This window comes from Pogonomyrmex barbatus, unplaced genomic scaffold (assembly GCF_055798465.1).
Source record: "Pogonomyrmex barbatus isolate J1 unplaced genomic scaffold, ASM5579846v1 scaffold14, whole genome shotgun sequence".
Lineage (NCBI taxonomy): Eukaryota > Metazoa > Arthropoda > Insecta > Hymenoptera > Formicidae > Pogonomyrmex > Pogonomyrmex barbatus.
The window spans coordinates 4,867,065-4,884,517 of NW_028297110.1; the positions used below are offsets into that span (position 1 = coordinate 4,867,065).

The 17,453-nt window shown below is 34.7% G+C and overlaps 1 protein-coding gene and 1 long non-coding RNA gene across 2 annotated transcripts; one reads left to right on the forward strand and one right to left on the reverse strand.

Annotated features, from left to right (window-relative positions):
* Positions 1–7,884: 7,884 nt before the first annotated feature.
* LOC148937393 (uncharacterized) lies at positions 7,885–11,412 on the reverse strand. The gene is made up of 2 exons (XR_016138446.1): positions 11,296–11,412; positions 7,885–8,677 (listed from the first exon to the last, which is right to left on the reverse strand). It is a non-coding gene; the product is annotated as an uncharacterized LOC148937393 (long non-coding RNA).
* Positions 8,036–17,430, forward strand: LOC105430766 (uncharacterized). Its single transcript, XM_089073219.1, has 6 exons — positions 8,036–8,294; positions 9,004–9,279; positions 9,726–9,958; positions 10,386–10,652; positions 11,322–11,577; positions 12,027–17,430. Exons 1-6 carry the CDS (start codon positions 8,036–8,038, stop codon positions 12,203–12,205), a joined length of 1,470 nt encoding a protein of 489 aa, XP_088929345.1. The 3' UTR covers positions 12,206–17,430.
* Positions 17,431–17,453: the final 23 nt, after the last annotated feature.

Here is a 17,453-nt window from a genome sequence, read left to right on the forward strand (position 1 = left end):
ATGCAAATTGGGACGATGTCCGTAAATCTAAAAAGAAGGATAAATCTGTCTACATCCAAGTTAAGTACAGAATGAGCCGAAGTAGTATAATTAAACTCAAGAAAATACGTAAATAACTGCAGAATGCTGTAAATATCCATGTTTAAAAATATTTTTAATTATTTTATTATTTTATTTTAAATAAAAAAATATATGTGTGGTACACGCACATTTTTTTTTATACAAAATACGGTTATTATCTATATAGTTGTTGTTGTTGTTGTTGTTGTTGTTGTTGTTTATACATTTTATATATATATATATATATATATATAGAGTATTCGAATCTGACGTGAAATAATAAACACGTGTAATGCAAGACAATAGCTAATGATAGATACATGTGATTCGTTACGTGTCACTATTGTTCGTAACCGAGGAAATTGACTGATTGAGCCGATAGTCGGTGGGATAATCGAAGTCCGGCTGGCAAATAACGGAAGCCTATCAATCAGCCTCGATATAATGTCCAGTGTATCCCTATTAAATGGCGGCGGCAGACGACATCGCGCGAGACCACAAAGTGGATCACAAAGACGCCACGGATACGACGAATTAAGCGGGGCAAAAGTCGAGAAAGTTGATTGGGGCCGAGTTTTAATTAAAAAGGGCGGAGAGTAAATGGTAGAGGGTGTACTGGTAAATGTACAGAGTGTTACGCTAACTCTTTATTAGAAGATCCATTTCGTCGACTTCAATATCGAAGCGTCCTTTCTTTCGGCTTGATCCTGCTGAGAAATAAAAGAGACACCTCTCGACCTTTTTACGAGAAAAAAACGCGGATCGAACTACTAGAAATGCTTAAATGAAATGCATCGGAAATTGTTTTGTACATTTCTAGCAATCGTTAACCACATTACAAGTTCAACACATAGTATATACTTTTACTCGATTTTATATTTTATTAAAAATATATTATATTAATAATATAGAATGTAAACTTTAATATATCTTGCTAATTATAATTAACATATGATGTATTGACGTTTTATAATATAACTGATATATAAGAATATTAATTATATTATTATAAAAAATCAATATAATATAATGAGAAAAGAGAGATGCCTTTAAAAATCTAGAGATAAAGGAAGAGACAAAAAGAAAAATAAAAGTCTAATAATGCTAGATGGAAATAAAATGAAAGAAAGCTAATATTGAAGAAAAATGAGGAAAGGAAATGCGAAAGAGTATGTAGAGAAGGAGAAGAAAACATAATATATTTTAAAGAGAATGCAAGACGACTAAAAATGGAGTGCAAGCGGAAGAGTTTCTAAAACAAGATGGAAAAGATTTGAAAATACTAAAAAAGATAAAAGACGAGAAGAAAAACGAAAGAAAAAAAAATGGAAAGAGAAAAATAAGATTAACAGAAAAAAATGGAGGACAAAAAAGAATAAAGGGAAAGATTAAAAGGATATCAAAGAGAAACGAAATACGTTTATAATAAAATGTTAGACGTCTAAAGATAAATATGTTTAGTAATTTAAATACTAGTTTAAATATTTAAATACACATTAAATACTAGTAAACAGTACAATTAGAGATAACGAAGACGATTTATTAATAAAATAAAATTTTTTTATTTAATCGCACTAATTAGGAATTTAATTCAAGAAAAGTTTTCTATTTTGAGAAGAAAAATTTACTCGAAGATGATTATGGAGTCTGTCAATAAAATTAAGGTTTCGTAACACAGCTTTGCGTGTACTTGCAAAAGTTAGAAATAGAATTTACCGTGTTTTTATTACGTTCTTTCGTTATTGTAACAATTTAGAGAACGAAAAAAAATATATATCAACTTGAGATAACGACGTAGGCGTGTTTGATAAAGAATTATTGATGTTACGTAATTTACTTACGTCAATACGCGGATCATTAGAGTTACTAAATCCGGAAATACGCGCAAAATATTATACCGGGAAATGGGATAATAGTTAGATTTAACATTAGTAGATAATTAGATTTAATAACATTATAACGTCAGTTATACCGTGAAGCAGGCTTTTGCTTTCACAAACTTTCGCATGAATCCGATTAACTTTGCACTTTTCGTTTCTTTTACGTTCGACTTGTTTTTCTCGTCGAGTCTCATATCGAGTACATCGCGTGCGAAAAAAAAAACGAAATTGCAGATTACTTAACACCTGAAAAAGGATAGGGAAGTATGAAGAAGAATATCGCGAATTCCGCGGAAAACTTGACTCGGTCGGATGAGACAGGGATTTGTAGTTGAAATCCCGGCGTCGCGATTCGTCCACGTTTCGTAATGAGATCGATACGATACAATATAGGATTGATTAAGTCCGGTTTTCATTCCAATGTGGAAACAGTAATCTCGTCGGCGTATAGAATACATTCTGGTGTAATTGTCGTCGCGATGGCAATGGCATGGACCAACTGTATAATCCGCGTGTGATATAGTACCTATTAATTATTTCCATCAACGACTTCATGCACGACCGCGTTGATCTTTTCGCACAAAAATTAAATCCAGTGAGATGCACGCAGTGTTAATCAATAAGTTTTAAAGAGTTTGACCAGAGCTTTTAATGCGATAAAAAAGAGCGAGACACATACACATATGCGGAAGTAACAGTTTTATTTTTTATTATTTCTTTTTTTTTATTATGTTGCTAATGAAAAGTACATCGATAAGTACTTGAAATTTGAGTGAATGTAAAAATTGTTTATATAGGCAATGATCAGAGAACTTCTTTATCCAGATCGTAGGTAGAGTTTTTTTCAAAGAACTCTGCAAGTCTCATTTTGTTCAAAACATTCAAATCTCTCTTGTAACAGCAAGCAGAGACGCAAATCTAATACCGCCGAGTTCCCTTCCGCGATTAACAAACATGACGCCTCGCAGACGTGAGGGAGAATGCCGGTCGTGACCGAAAATCAGAAGTCGAGTATTTGCACGCGATACGTGATTTGAACGCGGAACGTCTATTCCGTGCAGATCCCTGCCTTTCCGTTTCCAAGTCAGACGACTGTATACACAGCTCCCGCGATCACTCGACTCCGATCTCGCCGCAATTTCCTAACGGACATTTCCTAACGAGTTTTCAAAACCTAACGAAATTCGCTAACTCAGCCAGTTAGTCAAATTCAATTTTGCATTTGTATCAATCGTCCGTACCTTGCCTACGCATAAAATACCGCTTGTTACGTGTAAAGGTCTTTTAAATGCAAAAAGCGTGATGGACAACGCTTGGTGAAAATTAACATCTGTCTAGTGACCTTTATTGTACTTTTGAATTTTAGATTTAATTCTATTGATTCTATTAACTTTTATGATTATTTTAAAGGCCATTTTTCCATTAGTAGATAATACAAACGCGCGACGCACGCGCTATATATTTTTTTTAAACGGAAGGGACTAATAAAGGGAAGAAATTAATATAATACGATTAACTACACTATTAACCTTTTGATACACTGAAACAAGTTGAAATGACAGCCTTTGTGATGACAGCCATTCACCAAGTTAACGCAATGAGAGAATCAATCGCGGAAAAGAGGCAACAATAAACTTTGAGATGCGGGTAATCGACTTTATATACTTTTTTATACCTCTATATACCTCTATATACCTTTTTAAAAAATGGAAATTAAAAAAGACTCAGTCATAATTTAAATAATTTTATTAATATTTTATTGATACTTTAATAAAATTTATTTTATTATAAATTTGAAGCATGATTTACTTCGATATATTTAATTGCTTCAACCATTGCAAAAATTAAAAGACATGACTTCTAAATATCAAATCAAAATAAAAGAAGGCAAATAACGCGAGAAACATTTTAACATTTATTTAAAAATGTTAAATTTATTTATTGTATATTTTGTGTTAACTCTTTTATTGAAAAACATGAGCAGTTAGAAATCATTTTGTTTAAATAAAAAAACTTTTGTATGTCTAATTCCCAAGTGTATCACATAAAGAAAATTTTAGTTAAATTTATATGGAATTTATTTTATAATGAATATATTTATTTTATATTGAAAAAGCTAAATTTAATGGAAAAAGCTAAAGATATTTAATATTTATAGTTGTATAATATTTATAATATTTATAGTTGTATAATTTTTCAGTAAAATTTCGAAATTTTAGGAAAAAACATATTTATCAAATTAATAAAACTTAAAATCGAGTAAATACTATTTGGCGTTCCAAAATCGTAGCTACGATTGCCTGGAGCAGAAATAGTTAAAATTCCTCCATCTAATTTAATAGCTTGAAATCATTGAAACTTTTGCTTATTAATGATTAATGTGTTAATTTCAGTTTCGAAATTCATCTTGCAAATAGATACAATTAAATGAACTTAATATTAAATTAGTCCATAATTCCTTTATTGAGGTTGAAATCATATTCCACTAAAGTATGAAATTTTGGAGAAAAGGTCAAATAATTGAGCTTTATTTCGTCGCATTTCTGACTTTTACCTGAAACAGCTTTCCATTTTTAAAAAAACCTGTCTATCAAAGAAAAAAAGATTTAATTAACTGCGATCTTTCGTTGAAATCCACAATTTTCAGTTCATTTCTAGGTTCATTGTGTTCTGTTACGGATAATGATGATTAATGCTTGCCCGCGCGACATCCATTAGAATGGGATTAGGGGAAATGATGTAATGTACTCTGTATCTGACATCCCACGTTACTCTCAATATTCCACGACGAATAATTCAGAATTTTTGGAATTAATCCCGAGCGGCGCGCAGAAAGCGTGACTTGCGTCGCGCATACTTTACGCTCATGCGCAAAATCAATACCGTACACATTGCAAAAGGCACCATCGTATCGAAATCATACCGCTTTATTTTTTTTTTCATCGCTCAATCTTTATTATTTGCAAAAAAATTCGTATCTTTTAATTTTTTAAAACTATACATATTTCAAAAATTTTAAGTAAATTTCTTCGATTGAATCAATATTATTTCATTATTGTTATTATTCTACACACATATCAACATACAAGAGGAATTCTTCCAGATCCTAATTTCCTAATTTCAAAATAAACCTCTTGCAATTATTTATTCCAAGATTTAAACTTCCCGTTATACATGTACGAATTTAAATTTGTCAATCTTAAAAATCAAGACGCTCAAGACAAATTTAATTTTTTCTCATGGCACAATATCTTTACAATATCTTTACAATAAACGATAGCGAAGGATTTTATCCAGTAACAGAACGCTCGTTTCCTCTCGTTTCCATCCCGTTCGTATTGTTAATAATAGAGTTTGCACGTAGACGGTTCTCGCTTATCGAGTCGCCGGATACGGTCCTGGCGAGGCAGGTTGGTGGCGGACACGAAGAGGCACCTCTCGCCGTCACCCACGATGGGATGAAGTCGCGGTTTCTCTGTTTCGCTTGCCTTATCGCGCGACGCCACACTCGCGATTAACGCGCGTCACGCGTCATCGTCATCACCGTCGCCGCCACTGCAATCGTCACCGTCGCCGTCGCCGTCGGCCGTATATCGCGAACGCATCTCGCGCCAGAGATATCACGATTCATAGGGGACACCCGGGTCAGACGCTTCTCCCCAAGGGTGGGCGGTGTCAGGTTAGGTTCCCGTCCAAGGGTGAGTCTGATAATTCGGGGTGTAAGCGCCGAATTACAATAATTACTAATTTACGTACTTTCGTTTGATTAAGTTTTCCGTTTCTTGTTAAGTGATTCGATAATTAGACGTATATAAACAACGATGGCTATTTGACTCTGATTACCGAGGAATGCTGGTAGATAGACCTTACGTCTCTTCCGACAGTCATAGCTTTGTTTACGTTGCGCTTTTCCTGCTACGGTTTGCGCTCTTTGTCTTGCGTTCTTTTTTCTTTCCTTCTAAAAGTATCAGTGTAATTGAAGATCTGTACATATCAGAGAAATTTTTCTTTGGAAAAAAGTAAATTTTTTTTTGTATTATTATAAGAATTCTTAGATTTTTTTTATTGATTATTTTTAAATACGTGAGATAAGATTGAATATAAATAGCACAAGGTCGAATTAATTTATTTATCTGTTTCAAATTATATTATTTGTTTATTGGCATCATTGACATTATACTGGCATATGTTAGATCAATATTCTTGAAAATTTGCCTTTTATAATTAATTAATATTTTATTTCTAATTATTTATTTTAAGTAGCATTGATGTCGAATATGTTAATATTTTATTGTTAATTTTAATAAATAAATAATGCATACGTATACATATAATATAAAATAATTTTGGTCATTGGAATCTTAATAAAAATTTTGAATATTTAAATTAAATTTCACGCCTCTTAAATTTTTTATTGTTTACACTGAGCCAAAATATATTTTAATTGTTTATTAAATCTATTTTTTTTAATCAATTTATAGTTTACATTAGATTTTAGAATAGAATTTTGTCTATAATTTTATGTGCTATATATTTTATAATATATACAAATATTTTAATATACATTTCATCTATATACATATTCTGATTCTTTAAACTTTTACTTTGTTTATATTACAAGCGGTATAAAATTCTAAATAGAACTGACTTCTGCATGAATTATAAATTTAAAATAAGTTTTAGGAGAAATATCGGTCAAAAAAGTAAGAATTTTAGTAGATATTCATAACAATTTATTGAAAATAGATATTTATTTACATTTTTATACAAATATTTCTTTTTCACGATGCGATTATAATTTCACAAAGAACTTGATGCTCTCATTCTTTGAGCCTCACGGCTTGCTTACGCACGATTGCAATCAGCATGCAATCTAATTTGCAATTTCGTTCATTCCACACTTGTACGCATCTAGACCGCTTTGTACCTGCGAAAAGGGCGAGGTTCGCGAAACGCAGTGGTCCCGGTTTGTAGCTAGAAATTAATTCCAGCGGGACGGAAGTTTCACTTTGTGCTCACTTTATATGATTCGTGTCGGAATTTAGGATTCTGCTTATGATTCTATGTGTTGAAGGATACTTAAAGAATCAAAAATATATATATTCATATTTAAAATATGTATTAAAATGTATATGTAAAATACCTATGTACCAACATACAAGCATAAATAGCACATAAATTTTCAAATAGAATTCTGACGTGAATTATCTGAAGCGAGCAAAACCAAGGAATATTAATATAAATATAGTATTAATTTATAAATGAAACTGTTTCTGAACAATTTATTTTTAACAATGTATCTAGGCAAATATTGTTTAAAGTAATTATAGGAAATATTTCAAATATAAATATATCTATTTACTTATTTTAAATATTTCCCGTAATTGTTAAATAATTTCATAAATACAAAATTAATTTACATACATTTATTCTTATTTTATATCAAGCACATTGTACTACTTCTTCTGAAACTGTGAGAATTAATCCTTTCAGTACTCACGTATATATATATCGTACATCCGTTTTCAATAGTTCTCGCCATATATTTCGGACTAGGCAGGATTTCGCATTCAAATATCATGAATACAGCTGAACTTAAATACGACCGTCTAATTCACGATATTCTGAGACGTTTACGTTTAGTAAGTGAAATTACTAGATTTATTCTAAATTTAGAGAAAAATATTGAAAAATCTCTCTTTACATTTAGAAACTTTATTCAGCTCAATGCACACACTGAAATTTGACTAATCTCTGAAAAAATTGATCTGTGGAAAATTGTTTTGTTATTTTTACATATTGATACAGTATAGCGTTATTTTTACATATTGATACAGTATAGCGTCTAAAAATTTGCCAGTGGTTTCTATATTTGCATTCGCGTAATGAACGATGCGAAAACAATTACAAATAAAAAGATGTATAAAAGATGAAAAACTATACGTGCGAGTATACACCAATATATTTGGTAGCCTAGATACATAGCGAGTGTTATGCGAGACTACGATGCGGGATGAAGGAGCCGGGCGTTCTTGTTTCGATAGAGTAACGAGAAAGCCGTCAAGCTGGCGAGCCTAACGAGCTGCGTGTCGACGATGATGGACGACGAGGAGCAGGAGGAGCTCCGCTGCACCGGCAGCGACGTCGAGATCGAGGAGTACACCGACACCGAGGAGTCGCCATATGTCGCTTATCAAGCGGGCGGCGATAAGCTGTTCGATACCGATCGCGAAAACTGGCAGAGGCTCCGTTTCCTGGCCACCCTCGTGTCCGTCGCGGTATCAGTTACCGTCCTCGTTATCAGCTATCCGCTTTATCTCGAGAGCGTCGCCGCTGTCTCCAGCGCTTATACAGGTATGTGGCTTGCACATACACGCACGTACGCACACATGCACGATGCCAGACGTTATACGGATCGCATCAGCGGAGGTGCACGTGATATCTAAATTAATGTACAACGCTGCACCGCAGCAGTCCGACCGCCGCGGCTCTCGTATAATTCCGGGATTTCAGGATTAGACGTCTCAAGGATCAATTTCTCGGGATTTCTGCAAACAATTTATTTATATCTCTCGAGAACGTTCGCCATATGCCGCAAGATGTGCGCGGCGTGTATGCGACTCTCTCTCGCGGACTCTCCCGTCATCTCCAAAATTACAGCTCGCGCCAGCCTGTGTAGTCACGCGCGAAAGAGGCAATCGAGTTACGCGAGGCGCTCTGTAATAATCCAGTGCGATCTAGTTTTTAAAAAGAAAAATTTGCGATTTGTATATATATTTAGATTAAAAAAGCTGTAAAAAAAAGTGAGATCACGCTCAGAAATCACACTTAATTGTGTTTTCATATTTTCTTCTTGGATCTATTAATAGTTGATTAGTTTTTTAATAATATTGACTGAATAAAGAGAATGAGAATAAAAATATCTATTTGAGCAAAATGGGGCCAAAATTAAACGCTACTCCAATTAGATTCTCTCATTAATAATTACTTCAACTAATATACCGACATTATCGCGATTTCGCTTAATTTAATAATCGCATGTACGCCCTCGTGATTCCCGCAGGACTCCTTTTCACTGCCCTGTGCTCCGCCTTCATCTTGGGGTTGGTGTACTTCGCCGTGGACAGGGTGTCGCCGCCGCCACCCTTAATTCCGAACAGCATGCGGATCAAGATACCCCGCTGTGGTCTGATCAAAATAAGCACTCTGTACGCCCTCTCAGGAATCCTGATCACCCTGTCCCTTGATCGTAGTAGGGTGCTGTGCCATTTGCAGGATCCGATAAAGGGTATCACCCTCGTCTTCTCCCTCGTCTACTACTTCTTCTTTTGTCGGAAAAGTGAGTGTCTTAGAATTGAATATTGCGTGTCGTGTTGAACATTATCAACTTTTCTCATCATAATGAGAAAAATATCTTCGCCCTCGTATAATTACGATGGAAATTTGAAACAACGCAAGCGAACAAATGTAAAATTCAAAATAAATTTACATACAATTTTTATATTTCATATTTAGATACATAACTCACAAAATAAAAATAAAAGATATTTATGCAGAAAAATGAAGGATAATTTAAGAATTTATTAAATTGGATAATTTCGCGCTTTAAAGATGCACAAAGATTTCCCCGTAAATTGAAAGCTATTTTTTAAATTTATTTTTACGGACACGGATAGATTAAAACCTTTCAGGGAATATTTTTCTTGTTATTGTTCTGGGCGTATAATCTTTTCCTTAGATATTGCAGGCAGATTTATGGTGTGCCGCTCCTTCAAATGCTTTCAGTGATGAGTCTACAGCGAATATTCTCGAGCACGACTATAATAGTGGGTTTGTTCATAAGCGTCGATTACGGTCTCTGCGACGAGTTCCGTTGTCGAGGAAGGGAGGTTTCTTCGCATACTACCACCATGAGAGGAACTTGGGGTGTCCGGGTGATTTGGACATTCGTATACGTGGGTGCTCTCGCCGCTTTCGCCATGTTCTTCACCATGCTCGAACGTCATTACACCACTGGGGTAATTTATCATCGATATTTTCGTGCAAATCGCGGTTCATTTCGTGCAACCCGCGAGCTCTTCGATGATATATTGGCGTAATTTTTATTAAAATCAACCTCGAAAGAGAATTTATAATTTTGACCTTCATTAGCGAAAGAGAAATTTGAATTAAATAGAAAAAGAAGATAAATGTTTTAAGATTTTTCATTCGCTCATTAATTATGTACTTTATGAAAAGAACTGCCAAATTTATTCTTTTGGCTTAATATTAATATCATTATAGCAATAGAAATATCACTAGATCTAGAAACGTGTCTTTTCTTCCAGTATTTGTAAACGAGTCATTTTTACGTTTGATGGATTGCTTTTTCCACTGTCAGATTTTCGTTTACGTCTTCAATCGATTTCGTTGAAGCGAGTGACGTTTGTGATCTCTCGTTTCCAGCAACAGAACATGTGCCAGATGTTGACGACGCAGCACAGCTCCTTCTTATACACGGTGTCCCGTTTGGTGTCCTCTCGCGATATTCGTCGTCGTGGATCCGAAGAGGAAGGTGGCCGATTGCTGCACGTGACCGATCCGGATCCCACGATAAAGCCGAAAACCTACCCCAAGCCACCGGTGATGCAAACCCTTTTTTATATACATGTCATCGCTTTCTTCGCCATTCTGGCGCTCTGCTGGCTCGACACTTTGCCTGGTATCGGCAGGGTGAGTGGTGTAAAAAGAGACATATCGTTTATCTACTCTTATCGACGACAAGTATATCTTCGAAAAATTTTTCTCAACCCAAAAGCTTTAGCAGCAGAAATTTTCGATTATAAATTATGAACTTGAGGTATCGAAGGTTGCAATAAAATTTATACTGAAAAAAAAATTTCTCTTTTAAAAGATTGATTTAGTGCATTTTCGTTAAATTTTTCATCGTAGATTTTAATTCGGAATTTTAAATGCTTTAGAACTCTTAGAAGAAAAAATAAACGTAGACGTTCCATCAGATCTTTTACTCAATATTTTTTTAATATTTAACTATAAATGCGCATATTAATATCATTTATATTTTTAAGAATTGGAAATATTATTTTTAATGATATTTTAATCGATTGATTAATATACTTTTGATAGGTAAACAAATTAAAATGATTAGACAAAGAGTATGATTTTTAAGTTAATGGAATTATGAATTTATAAATTTAAGCAAATATTAAATATTATTTTATAATACATAATTTATTAAAAATTGTTTGTTTCTTTTTTTTGTAAAAAATTTTTTAATTTCCAAATTCTGTCTTAAAATTCATTATTAGCGACTCAAAAAATATATAAATACAAATAAAAATTTGTTTAATATTACCCCTTAAAGAAATCATGACGTTTCAGGATTTGTCACCCGTGGAACTTTATCGCACCGTCGAGCGCGGATTGATGTGCCACTTTAAAAGCGGCAAACCATGCGCGAACGTTTCCAGCCACGGATGGACCTTTTTGTTCGCGTACATTGTCTTCTCGATCTCGATCCTCAACTTCCTGTCGTTGTGCGAAAGTGCGGTGTTCAGCGTGGCCACCGCGACCGTGTCGCTCCCTCTGTCTGGTATCTGGTGGAGTATTTACAGAATGGACGTCAGTTTACACGGGGGTAAATATGTGGAGCATGAAACGTACCTTCAGCTTTAATTTTGCAATAATTTGCCATATGCGTGACATAAATATTAAAGCAGATAATAAACACAAAAGCAGAATTTAACACTATAGAAAAATAAATGAATCAGATAAAATTGATGAAAATTTATTTTCCAAAGTTGCGAATAAAATTTCTGAAAATTAGTTATTTAGCAGAAATAAATTTGTTCCAATATTTAAATTAAATTAATTTGCTTAAATTTATTCGCTTATACGAAGATTCTAAATCAGGCATCCTCTTTGAATTCTCCATTTCAAAGAGTTTCCACTAATTTTTACACTCTGCCGCGAATTTATATTTCCTAGCGTCGCGCGTTAATTTCTCACAAATCTCACTATGTTCTTGATCGATCGATCGGTAATTCGACTACAGTAGCCGAAGTTCTGAGGAAAATGTTGAAACAGGTTCCTCCATCTCCTGGTCGCCAGGGGTGACGGGCGAGCTGATCTGCGCCCTGCTCGGTCTTCCTGTCGTGCTGCTCGGTCTGGGCCTGCTCGTCAGATCGCACTTCAGAGACACCCAGCTTCCTTATCAAACCATCCAGCCACCCGACATCCAGCCACACGAGGCCTGTCACAGATGAATCTCTCTATAGCACTTCGTCTGGTCTCGCAACGAGGCCCGCACCCCGTGCGACGACCCATGGAAATAAATTCTGATCGGTTCGACGGGTGCGACGAATGAGCTCGTCGCCCTTCACGAATCGATCGGAACGAACGACGTTACGAGAAACAAATTTCACCGAGCCGGAATAATAATGTTATTGTTGTACACTTGACAGATATATTTTGTCGACTGTTCTCAGATTGCACCCGACGCTCTTCCTTCGACCGCGAAGTAAATCAGAAGGTTTTTATCAAGGTAAAATGAGATCTTTGATTCAGCCATATGCGTTCTGGCGATTTACGTGCGAATTACATGTGAATTACATGTGATAAATGTGGCCAGCGTCAGTTAACTCTGACCGTAATTTAATTAGATTATATTTCCTTTTAGAAATAGAATTAGGAAAATAATGGTGGAATTGATTGAATTCCACTAAGGAGGATAATTAATTTAATTTAAAACGATTTTTACCGCATTTTTAATCGAATCAAATATTCATTAGCAGCATAAATTTGGCGGCAATATAATTTAGTTGGGATTACATCAACGTAATACGAATTATCGATATGGTCATCGTGAAAGTTAAATTAGGATCAAAATTAGCTGACGACGTAGTAAAAGAGACTCGGCCAAACGTTTCCGGACGGCATTTATTGTTTTAGACGCAATTTATGCGCGCGCACGCCCTTAAATTCATTTCCCCGAGCGCGGGGAAACGAGCTCGTGGCGCGCGCGCGCGCGCACATTTGTGATAAGAAAGAGCGGCAATATCAGTAACTATCGCTATGAGAAAAGAAGAAAGTTGCGGCAGTCGCGCGGGAAGGAAGGAGAAAGAAAGCGATCAATGTTTCCTACGTATGTTGCCAAATGCGAACGTCCGCGTCGCGAACGTCGTCACGAATGCGCGCGCGACAACGTTATAGCCGATTTATATTTTATTTTGATAACGAGATGTTTTATATATTTTTCCGAAGAAGTTCAAATTACACGTGTTGAGAAGCGGGGCAGAGAGAGAAGAAGGGAGAGAGAGAGAAAAAGTAGGCGTTCTTCATAGCTGTAAATCTGCGTGCACAGGAGCTCTTCAGTTAAGAGCATTTCACTTTTGGTTATCGAATTTTTAGGCAACTCGAATTTTTAGGCAACTTAAGCGTTTTTTATTTAAACGTATTAATTATTATTGCCAGCATTTCTTTCTTGGTATCTAACCTATTTCTCTAAAAATAAATCACAAGCACGTACGTATTGATTTTGAGAGAAAATTTCATTGTATATAAGATTTGCCTTTTTATGTTCTCAATAATTTTAGATTTTCTACCAACAATTTCTGTTTATTACAAATTGTTAGTTGATAATATATTTTACATTAACATTTTTCTCGAAATGCTCAAAGTGATATTTTATTTTTCTTTTTATGTTTTTCTTGATTGTCAGATAAGAGTGATTTTTACTTCATGAAGCTACATTAATCAATTGTCTTCTTATAAATTAGAGATGTTAATTTAATTTAGTAAATCAATTAGAACTGATTTAATTCAATTTAACTAATGAAATAATCATTTCTCCGAGACCGAATACCAGTCGAATAGATTAATCTTCATTCCACGGGAGGATTTGCCGAGGGAGGTTTATCGAGATATCGTCGAGTAGTCGTAGGGAAATGAATTCGGAGATTTCCTCGGTAAGATTAAATCCTAGAAAGTCGATTCGCGTATCGGCAGCAGCATTCGCAGTCCTGTGCACACGGATTTGGACGACTGCGCTTCGCCAAAGGAAGAAAAGGCCTGCGGCGGAAGCTACCCGTTAACGGCTGCAGTCGCGGTTTGCAGCTTTTACGTACGGGAATATTAAAGTAATAAGCGAGCGACTGAGATACGCGTACGTGTGTATGAGTGTGTGATATCCTTTTACTACGTTCCGCTAAACGATAGACATTATTCTATCAGCAACTTGAGCGCACAAACTGTTACGAACTAGTTGGACCCTGGCCGCGCGCGGTTAACTCGCGTTCCTTCGCCCCGTATCAGCATGTAAAACTCCTCGCGCGTCCCCGGAAGTTTTCAAATAGCTTTAACCGTTCGTTTACGCGCCGTTAGCAAAAAAAAACCCCTCCCGCCAAGGCGTGTCTTCCTCCTCGCTGAAAGAGTGCCAATTACGCGTGACCACGTCCGCGCCATCGATTTTTATGTTCGCAAAGAGCAGTCTTGGAACTTGTATCTCTGATTTACATGTAGAAAATTGCATCGGCATTTACTTTGCGATCTTGAATCTTTTACTATTTATTTATTGCTAGTTTTTTATTGCTAAATTTCTATATTTATATTTTGTTTGCAACAAGTATCGTTAATTTTTCTTCTTCTTTGTGCTATCGATATTTTAGATTTTCTGTTATTTTTTTTTTTTTTGCATCTTCTTGATTGCGACAGACACGTGATTTTTATTTTATTGATTGATCAGTACTTGTTTCACAAAAAATGTATTTTTATAATTTTCTGCTTTTTTTTCTATTTATTAATTTTATTTTTATTCTTCTTTGACAAAATGTGTGCGTTAGTTACATTTTTGCGAAACTTTATACTCCCTGACTGTGTACTCCTTCTTCTTCCCGAAGTGTGAAATTACTAAATAATAATCAAACTTGTCTGAAAGAACAAAAAGCAAAATCAAAAGTTCAAAAGCGGCTCAGATCAATCTCACAGAATGAGCGAAAAGAATATTTGTGCCAAAACTCAGGAGTCGCCCGCGACTCGACTTAAGCTAAGTATTCCACGCGTTTACATAGTGGTCACATTACTACTTTGAAATAACAAATAATAATGGTAATGATGAGATAATAACAATAGTAATAATGTGTAAGTGTTTATGTCGTTATTTATGTCAGGTGTCGAATTGCGACACGCAGCGTAGCTCGTTGACAGCGATTACTGAATTCAGGCAGTAAGTTAAGTAGACGGTAAGTCAGAGGAAGATATTAACTTTGTTGGAAGTGCGTCAATATCGTATTCTATACGGGAAGGAAGGCAGCTATACGTCCACAATTTTTTACAATAGTAGCAGTAATAGCGAAGCGTTTTAAGGGAAAATAAATAATTAACTAACGTCGCTGACTGAGTGCAACGATAATAAAATTAGTACGCCATTCTCTCCCTGTTGCAGTCAGTAGCTTCGTCGATAAATCGACTATCGCTGAATGTTATAGTAGTAGCCCTCATAACGAAGTTGATATTCTCTTGTGCTGTGTCTAACATAAATATAATCAATCGAGGCTTTGGCGCGGGGAAAAAAATTGCGTGAACCGGTTTACGAATTCTTTTTCAGCAGAAAATAAATGATTTTAGCATCTTAAGAGATCTATTGGCACCCACAAATGCGAATTTGTACAAAATTAGTATCCGGTTGAAGCTATCAGAATTCAATTTAAACCAACAAGATTTTTGACTAATTAAAACAAATTTCTAATTAATTTAAATAAAAATCTGATAATTTCAATCGAAATTTTTGACTTGTCCATATTTAATCAGAATTTCTTTCCGAATATAGTTTCTCCACTTTCAGAGAGTAACTTTCGCGAAATTCAAATGTAATTTCCTACGGTGCCAAAGTCCTCAATTTTAAACATGTACAAGTTTATGCATACTGTACTTTCATATATGTATTTGTTAATTCTTGAATGAATATGAGCGGCGTATAGTATAGAGATACAATTTATTTATAGATGCCAATATATACATCGCACAATTAATACTCTATATAGATACAACCAAGAAGGAATTGAAGTGCAATTTGAAAAATTGCTAGACTCAATGTTCCCCCGTCTTTATCTGATTCCGGTGACGAGACTGAAACGAAAATGCTGAACTTGCGCACTTGATGATAAATAAATGTTGAAATGCAATAATTACATTAACTTCTCCTTGACAAGACTCCGTACAGAAGCATGCTCAATCGGTTTTACAATAAATATTATTTCTGATTTTGATATACTCCATTGTAATGCAAATCGATTTCGCTTCCGTCTCTTTGGTGCACGTCGGATCAAGTAAAATCGCTTAGACGCAAGAAATTGAAAAAGATTGTAATTATTCCACAAATTGATTAATAATGCATTTTGCAAAAATGCTAAATCATTACGCTTCTGTAATGCTTGTTGCCAAGTTTTTACAAAAATTGATCTACAAGAATTCTTATATCTTTGATTTTTTTATATCAGAAAAATATGATATACAAAAATCCTCTTTCACAAGAAAACAAAAAATGTAGTATTTAGATATTTATTCATCAATAATTTTTTTCCAGTAGTAACAAGTGTAACCGTTTTTATTCGTAATGTTTTAAAATTATTAACATTTGCATATAATACGAGGACTTTTTTGTGACTAATATAAAAATGTTACACTAAACGTCACTAAATGAGAATTAAGGAATGGAGTAGCAAGTTTTGACAATACCGACAATGTCAAAATGAGAGCAGACGATCGTACTGCATTCCCTTCAGATTTCAACGCTTTAACGCGATTTTATTAATAATAATAATTATATACTGAGTGTCTTCCCGATAAAGCATCGCGCAAAGTTCCGATCGTGAAGCCTTTAGAGAAAAGATACTCGTGTTATCTTTGAAAAGAAAACATAGTAATTCATTGATGTGGTAATTAACTAACAGTTTTTCGAATATTGTGAATAAGTGATAGACCAATTATTTCTACAAAATGATTCCGTCGTCGGCTATCATAAACATGTTAACATCCGCGAAAATGCGGAAGCTATGTTGCATTATTTTGTATATGATTGTTATCATCTTGAATCGAAGTACCTGTAGGCGTAATCGCGATAATCGCGGGCTCGATCGAGACGTTGCGAATTATCGAGGATTATATACACTACTTGTCGTCCAATATTTCGCTTGAAATTAGTAACGATGCACATCGCATCGCAGGATTTGTGAAAGGTGATATATATAGGAACGAAACCTTGTTTAGAATTGTGATGCCGCCCCCGCGTATCGCCATTGTGAGCGTTTCCGTTCATGAGTAACATATAATATATTAAATGTGCTAATATACACACACACACACACATATATATATATATACTTATGTAAAAAATCATTGTTATATCTTTTCTCCTTGTATCTTTTAACTCGAAAAATTCTTCAGTTACAATTAATTTTGTCAATGTCAACTAGGAATAAATTGGTCAATTCTTTTTCAGCCTATGTATAATTTCAG